This window comes from Trichechus manatus, unplaced genomic scaffold (genome assembly GCF_000243295.1).
Source record: "Trichechus manatus latirostris isolate Lorelei unplaced genomic scaffold, TriManLat1.0 scaffold00053, whole genome shotgun sequence".
In the NCBI taxonomy this organism is placed as follows: domain Eukaryota; kingdom Metazoa; phylum Chordata; class Mammalia; order Sirenia; family Trichechidae; genus Trichechus; species Trichechus manatus.
The window spans coordinates 608,594-617,227 of record NW_004443989.1 but is presented as its reverse complement, the minus strand read 5'-3'; the positions used below and the strand labels follow the sequence as shown (position 1 = coordinate 617,227).

The 8,634-nt window shown below is 37.6% G+C and overlaps 1 protein-coding gene across 1 annotated transcript in view; it reads left to right on the top strand.

The window, feature by feature from the left end:
• Positions 1-8,634, top strand: part of ADAMTS18 (ADAM metallopeptidase with thrombospondin type 1 motif 18) — a 152,669-nt gene that overhangs the window by 72,076 nt on the left and 71,959 nt on the right. Inside the window, exons 7-9 of the mRNA XM_004377704.1 lie at positions 1,498-1,657; positions 5,009-5,114; positions 7,415-7,552. Of these exons, the coding sequence (XP_004377761.1) occupies positions 1,498-1,657; positions 5,009-5,114; positions 7,415-7,552 (404 nt within the window). The remainder of the gene's footprint in view (positions 1-1,497; positions 1,658-5,008; positions 5,115-7,414; positions 7,553-8,634) is intronic.

The window sequence follows — 8,634 nt, the reverse complement described above, 5'->3', positions numbered from 1 at the left end:
CACACGTATAAATGTATATGTATATATATTTACACATAAAATATGAAATGTGCATATATAATATAAATACAAATAGTACACGATAAAAGGAAAGTAAAAATATTATGCAGGCTTCATAAAGAAAAAGCATTTGGTCATAGATTTTAGGGTTAGTTGGAGTTTTCAAGTTGGCTTTGCTGGGTAATTGCAGGTCAATGCAGAAAGGTATTTTGAAAATGTACTGAAATAAGTCATCAGCAAATTCTTGTAGTAAACCCTGTATCCCCAGAACCATTTTAGGTACTCCAGAGAATAAACAAGGACTATTTAACTGCCCTTGAATTGATTACAGTGAGGTTCAAGACATAAGCACAGGGCAAATTATCAAACAAGAACATATAATAAAGTGTTGAATTGCACAGTGCTCACTTCTTTGTAGTGTTTTGATGTTGAAACTGTATTTTCGTGAGGTGGGGATTACCAATCAAACAAACTTTTTTTTAAGTCCCCTGAGGCTTTTCCTCTTCATCTGTAACCCCAAAGAAGGATGTACAAAGAAAGGAGTCAAAGACAAGACAGAATTAATCTAATTGTCCAGGTGTGTAGAGCTACAGAGGTTAACAACTTGTCAAATTATTCTTGGAATTTTAGAAAGATAGTCAGGGTTTGTGTTGGTTGGGAGACACATTTGCTTTAACGCATCACTTAAACATTGCCCAAGGACATCAAAGCCAGTGGCATCCTAATTCACTGATAATTAAAGATCTTGTCTAAAAACTGTCAACCTGACCAAAGTCAACAGTTTTAAGTAAACATTTTGATAAATAGTTATTTTAAGAGTAAGGTCTATCCTACCTTTACAGTCTTATAACTATTCTTTTATTCTTCCATTCATTGAACTTGTGATTTATTGACTGATTGATTGAAATCTATGATATGTCAAGGCCCGTGCTGGCAATTGTAATATAGATGTAAATAAGCTATGGTATCTGCCTTCCTGAAATTCATGTTCTATTGAAGAAGCTATTGGGCTTTATCACAATCAATTTATTATGTTCTAAAAGTTATAAGCATTTTATATAGGTGGTGCCAACATGAAATAAACAAATGCGTTCCTAACTTACCATATTTTTACGCAAATAATGTGCATGTTATATGTTTTTTGCCAACCACACAATCCCTCTACCCCCGCACATTATTTTCGTAAGCATTATATGTGTGGGCGCGTTATACATGTGGGCACGTTATTTGCAAAAAATACAGTAATGTCTATTTGTTATAGAAATATAATTGGTCATGAACTATGCTACTGACACTTTGTAGTTGATTTGAATATTACGAGCATTTACCTAAAATAGAATTTTTTACCAGTTGTTTCCAACTTTAGCTCAAGTGTTTTCCTCTACTGACCTTTCTCCCTAGAAACATGATGTTTCTGTGTTTGCCTGTACAAATGGAATGATTCCGCATTCTCATCTCTGACAAATTCACACTCTGATTTGTGTGGGTTTCCCATAGGGAGGATTATTGATCAATCACCACGCAGACCAGTCTCTGAATAGTTTTTGTCAATGGCAGTCTGCTCTCGTTGGAAAGAATGGCAAGAGGCATGACCACGCCATCTTACTGACGGGATTTGATATTTGTTCCTGGAAGAACGAACCGTGTGACACTCTAGGTATGGTACAAATAAACATGTCATGCACATCCGTGTTAGCTGAAAGCAGAAGTACAGAAATGTGTCTGTTGGGCAGGTGGCCCTTATGATGCTTAATAAAGAGACATTATTTAAATAATGAAGCATCTTCATTGTACCCTCTGGTGAATATTGTTCTACTTAATTGAATTCAGTGTGGAGCAGGGGAACCCATTTACTTTATTCCTTGGATTTTTATTTATTTACCCTATTGGTGATAATTGAGACATAAGATATATCACTGTTTAACTAGGCAAGTTGTGGGTTATTCCGTAAGCATCATGATTGCAGAGCCAGGTAGCTGAAGACAGTTTGATTGGGCTCCATGGTACTTAACTGTGCCACTAGGTAGCAGTACCTCCTTTGGAAAGTTACTTGACCTTTGGAATGGCTCAATTCTTCCATATTTGTAAAATACAGTGATAGGAAGGGTGATATCTTTTCTTTTTAATATTTAAATAGACATTATTTTTAGAGCAGTTTTAGATGTACAGAAAAATAACGCATAAAGTACAGAAAGTTCCCATATACCTCATTTCCCCCTTGCATATTGTTTCTCCTGTTAACATCTTGCATTAGTGTGGTATATTTGTTAAAACTGATGAACCAATATCAATACATTATTATTAACTAAAATTCATAGTTTACGTTAGAATTCACTCTTTGTGTTGTACGGTCCTGCGGGCTTTGGCGAATGCATAATGTCGTGTGTCCACAATTACGATGTCATAATGAATAGTTCCACTGCCCTAAAAATACCCTGTGTTCTCTTTTATAGCTCCCTTACTCCCCCTGAATCCCTGGCAACCACTGATCTTTTTACTGTCTCTATAGTTTTGCCTTTTCCAGAAGTCATATAATTGGAATCATATAGCATGTAGCCTTTTCAGACTGGCTTATTTCATTTAGCAATATACATTTAAGTTTTCTCTATGTCTTTTTGTACCTTGATGACACATTTCTTTTTATCACTGAATAATACTCCACTGTATGGATGAACCTTAGTGGTTTATGCAGTCACCTGTTGAAGGACATCTTGATTGCTTCCAGTTTTTGGCAATTATGAATAAAGGTGCCATTAACATTCATGAGCAGGTTTTTATGTGGACATACATTTTCAACTCATTTAGGTATATACCTAGGGGCAAGATTGCTGGATTGTATGGTAAACCTATGTTTAGCTTTGTAAGAAACTACCAGACTGTCTTCCAAAGTGGCCATACCATTTGCACTCCCACCAGCAATAAATGAGTGTTCTGTTGCTCCACATCCTAACCAGCACTTGGTGTTGTCAGTGTTTTAGGTTTTAGCCATTCTAATAGGTGTGTCATAGGACTGTATCTCTTACATCTTAAGTCTTCTGTGTTTTCAAGTATATTCTATTGCACATAGTTGTTGTTGTGTTGAACATAGTAGGAATTCAATTTATTTTTTTTTTATTAAGATCGAAGGTTAGAAAACTTTCTGTAAAGGGCCAGATAGTAAATATGTTAGGCTTTGTGAGCTGTACATCTCTGTCGCAACAACTCAACTTTGATGTTTTAGCACAAAAACAGCCATAGACAACATGTAAACAAACGAGTGTGGCTGTATAGGAAACCCTGGTAGTGTCGTGGTTAAGAGTTCGGCTGTTAACCAAAAGGTCAGCAGTTCGAACCCACCAGTTCCTCCTTGGAAACCCTATGGGGTAGTTCTACCCTGTACTATAGGGTTGCTGTGAGTCAGAATCGACTCGATGGCAACAAGTTTGGTTTGGTTTTTTTGGTGTTCCAATAATACTTCATTTACAAAAATAGGCGATCGGCCAGATTTGACCTGGGATCCATAGTTTACTGACACAATTGATGGTCTAGGACAATAGTAAAATTTGGGGGAGTTGAGAAAAGTGTATATGATTTGCCCCCATCTTTTTTTTTATATTAGAGAAAAATATAGATTGGATTTTACAGAAGTTTTATTTTTTAAATTTTTCAAGTTTTCTATAATGTTCTGTTAAAAAATAGGTTTAAGAATCTGCCATTCATCACAGTCTTTTCAAATAACGGTATATGACTAAGAGTTAACCATTTGAGGCATTAGCTTCATAGGAAGGGTTTTTATGATGAGGAATGTATATATTCATTCATATTCTGAGTTTGAAATTGCAAAGTGACATCTGATAACCCAATGCATTGTTTTTTTTTTTTTTTTGAAGAGGGATTCTAAGAAGAAGGCAGTTTTATTTTTATTAGCTAACCAAAATCCAAAGTATAAGGAAAGGCTTGGAAAAACAAATATAATTCCAGAAATCCCCAAAACTGGTTTATAACCTACTTACTTTAAGCGGCATATCCTAATACAGAGAGCATGGGCTTTGACCTCAGATAGGCCTGTGTTTGATTCACTTTTCTGAAGCTCAGTTTCCTCCTCTATAGTTACCTACACACATATAGACATACACTAGGCATATAGCACAGTGCCTGGTATTTAGCTGCCATTTATCTAGTGATAGAGATGATGTTGGTGGTGATGATGATGCCATCCATGACATGTGCCTTTACATTAGGTTTCCCAGATGATCTGTCTCACATCACAGTGTGGTGTGTACAGTCATTTCAGAAACCTACGTTTAACACTAACTGACACGCATAGCCTTGTTCTACTAGTTATTGAGGACCCAACACTGGGAAGAAAGACATTCACACAATATAGATCAAGATAGAATCAAGGTCTGGCTCAAATGGTTTTAAAATTGCTCTTGGAAAGAGGTGGGTCAACCAACCATAGTAAAGGCCTAACTCTTTGGGAACAAGAACATTCATCACATTTAAATGGCCAGGAAAACATGATTTAATCTGGACACATTGCTTATGTGTGTCCATGTTTTCTGCTCTAAAAAAAGGCTAGGCTGTATATTTTCCCTTAGAAAATATATCCTGAGCTTTGACGCTCGTGCCACTGTAAGTGAAATTTTGCATTGGTTTAGATACCATTTTAGCAGTTGCTCTAACCCACATAATACATGTAGACATGCTGTATAAATTTCCTGAGCCGTACTATGTAAAATGAGAATTATAATACTCATGCTGACTTCACAGAGTAATTAGGGGGACAAATTGATGGCAGTATCTAAAAAAGCAAGAAATTGCAAGACTACATTTTTATATTATCATTCAACAGCTCAGACAACTATATATTTTTAGCAGTTAACTGATTAATATTTTCCTGGAAAAAAAAATGAAATGCATTAACCCATTAAACTAAAACTGTGTAGAACATCTTGGGAACATGAGAAATGATTGTGTATTTGTGTGTACCCATTTGGATTCACATCTGAAATTGATTTTTCAATAGGTTTTGCCCCCATCAGTGGAATGTGCAGTAAGTACCGAAGTTGTACCATCAATGAAGACACAGGGCTCGGCCTTGCCTTCACCATTGCTCATGAATCAGGGCACAAGTAAGTGTCCCCTTGACTCGACACTTTACATAATAACTTATCTGACAATTAAATGACATTCCTCTAATGATTATTATTAATCTAGATAGAATAAATAGAATCAATCTTGTGTAAATCATAGAATTAAAAAAAAAAAACCCGTTGCCGTCAAGTCGATTCCAACTCATTGTGATCCTATAGAATAGTGTCTGATATATAAGAAAAATCAGTTGCCATTAATTCAATTTCAACTCATGGTGACCTCATGTGTGTTAGAGTAGAACTGTGCTCCACAGGGTTTCTAATGGCTGGTTTTTCAGAAGTAGATCGCCAGGCCTTTTTTTTTATTTTTTATTTTTGAGGTGCCTCTGGGTGGACTAGAACTCTAACCTTTCTGTTAGCAGCCAAACACACTCACCATTTGTACCACCCAGGGACTCTGATATATAAGAAGCATTCAGTAAATGCCAATCATTGTTGATGTGAGGGGATTTGGGAATAATTTAGTTGTAACGTGTATGATTTCTAGGGAGTAAACCACCTAAAGTTATTTTTACTCTCCAATTGCCAGAACCTTCTGTGGTGAAATAGCACAAATGAAAGCTTTCTCATATGATGCATTCAAAAGAAGTCCTTCCTGGACCAAATTACTGAGCTGAGGGCTCTGGGGACCATGGTCTCAGAGAACATTAGCTCAATCGGCATAACATAGTTTATAAAGAAAACATCCTACATTCTACTTTGGTGAGTAGTGTCTGGAGTCTTAAAAGCTTGTGAGCGACCATCTAAGATACTCCACTGGTCTCGCCCCATCTGGAACAAGGGAGAATGAAAAAAACCAAAGACACAAAGGAAAGTTTAGTCCAAAGGACTAATGCACCACTACTACCACAGCCTCCGCCAGCCTGAGTCTAGCACAACTAGATGGTGCCCGGCTACCAGCACTGACTGCTCTGACAGGGATCACAATAGAGGGTCCCGGACAGAGCTGGAGAAAAATGTAGAACAAAATTCTAACTCACAAAACAAAGACCTAACTTACTGGTCTGACAGAGACTGGAGAAACCCCGAGAGTGTGGCTCCCAGACATCCTTATAGCTCAGTAATGAAGTCACTCCTGAGGTTCACCCTTCAGCCAAATTTTAGACAGGCCCATAAAACAAGACTAAAGGGACACACCAGACCAGGGGCAAGGATGAGGAGGCAGATGGAGACAGGAAAGCTGGTAATGGGGAACCCAAGGTCGAGAACCGGAGAGTGTTGACATGTTGTGGGGTTGGCAGCCAATATCACAAAACAATATGTGTATTAATTGTTGAATGAGAAACTTGTTTGCTCTGTAAACTTTCATCTAAAGTACAATAAAAAAATTAAAAAAGAAGATGGAAGGAATACACAGAGTCACAGTACCAAAAAGAATTGGTCAACGTTCAACCATTTCAGGAGGTAGCATATAATCCAGAACTGATGGCATTGAAGGCATGGTTACATTTGTATAAAGTTCTGTAATAATCAAAACTAATCTCTGGTTATGAAAATCCAAAGAGTGGTTCCTCTGCAGATTGACTAACTGGAAAAGGACATGAGAGAACTTTTGTGGTAATGGAAATGTTCTCTCTCTTCATTGGGGCATTGGTTACACATCAAACTCACCAAACTGTATATTTAAGATCTGTATGAATCACTGTATTTAAAATATACCTCAAAAAAATTTCTTAATTAAAAAAAAAATTAAAAGAAGTCCTTCCCATGCTTTCAGTAGATAAGTTCAACCATTTTTATGATATTTATAGTAGAATTTATTTATAAGCAGAGTTTATGATTTCAGTTAGTATATCAGTCATCTTGGAAAAAGGGTTTTATGTCACACTAGCCTTATGCATGAATAGTCTGTAAACAATTTATGATCAGCTTTTCTGTATGTACCTTCCACTCACTCTGAACTTCCATGATAAGTGGCAAGAGAGGAATTTTGCTATTTGAAGTAAAAGAATGACTATCTCATCACTTTGGTGTAGCTTAGAAAGCCTGGCAGGAATTTTCTCGCCCTTAAAGTATATAACAAGCACACCATTCTTCGGGTTTTTTTGTTTTTTTTTTTGGCCAATACATAACAAAGCCCTTAACATTCTTTATCATTTTCTATGTGAATTTTACAATACTTAATATAACAACTCATTTTTGTCTTTCTCTTTTCTTACAATTTCAAAAAATAATCCTTACTTGAGTTTTTTGATTTCTCAATGCATCTTTTTCTTCCTCTGGTTGTAATTTGGAAAATGGATTCACAGAAGAGTTTTCTCCTCCTCATTCTGTTCCAGCTTCGGCATGATTCATGATGGAGAAGGCAACCCCTGCAGAAAGGCTGAAGGCAACATCATGTCTCCCACACTGATGGGAAACAATGGGGTGTTTTCCTGGTCTTCCTGCAGCCGACAATATCTCAAGAAATTCCTTAGGTAAGACAAAGAGGAGCAGGGCCAGGCTTGGGATGGTAACAGGGAACAATGATCAATAGATGTGAAGACAAACGCTCAGGGGAAAGATCTTTTGACCTGTCAGTGAGCAGAAAGGCTGACAAATACGCCCGATGATGATGATGATGATGATACTGATATTATCATTATTGTGTTGTTGCTGAAAAAATAGATTGACTAATATCATGCTAAATGCTGTCTACATATTGCCTCATTTGATCCTCATGGCAATACTATTATTATCCTCATTTAAAAAAAAAACTGTTGTCATCAAGTTGATTCCGACTCATAGCGATCCTATAGGGCAGAGTAGAACTGCCCCATAGGGTTTCCAAGGAGAACCTGGTGGATTCAAACTGCTGACGTTTTTGTTAGCAGCCAAATCTTAATTAACCACTTTGCCACCAGGGCTCCATCCTCATTTTAGGGTTGAGGAAATTGAGTCTTAGAGAGGTTAATTATACCACTTAAGGTCCTACGCCTGGTGAGTTGCAGACATAGGATTCACACTTAGCTCTCTTCCAATTCCAGGATCTGCGCTCTTAACTAACTCTCTTCCCTGACTTCCAGAGACTGCTAGATATATTGGCTTTTTATTGTAACCGATTATTTTAATGTGATCAATCAGTTTGGTCATGAGCATATTAAAAAATGTTCACACTGGGGCGGAGCCAACATGACGCTATAGACAGAAGCACCATGCCGTCCCTCCACAGCAGAGACCTGAAAAATTAAGTAAAACAGGGAAAAATGTCAGTCCTGGAACCCTAAGCGTCAAATGAAGAGATAAAGAACTCAGCCAAGCACGGAATGGAATAAGAAACTGACAAAGAACAAAGAGCAAGAAGAGATACCTGTGGAGGTCCCCATCAGCTCATGCAGCATGGACTCCTGTTGGAGATTGGTGGACAGGGAATACCGGAAAGCAGCTTCACAGAACTCCCAGCAGGAGACTGAACAACTGGTAACCCATGGTATACACTTTCCAACCCTTCTTCACCACCGCTCGGCCTCCTCTGCTTCTTGCAGCCACAGTCTCTTGGCCAGGAGGCACCGGCTTCTGC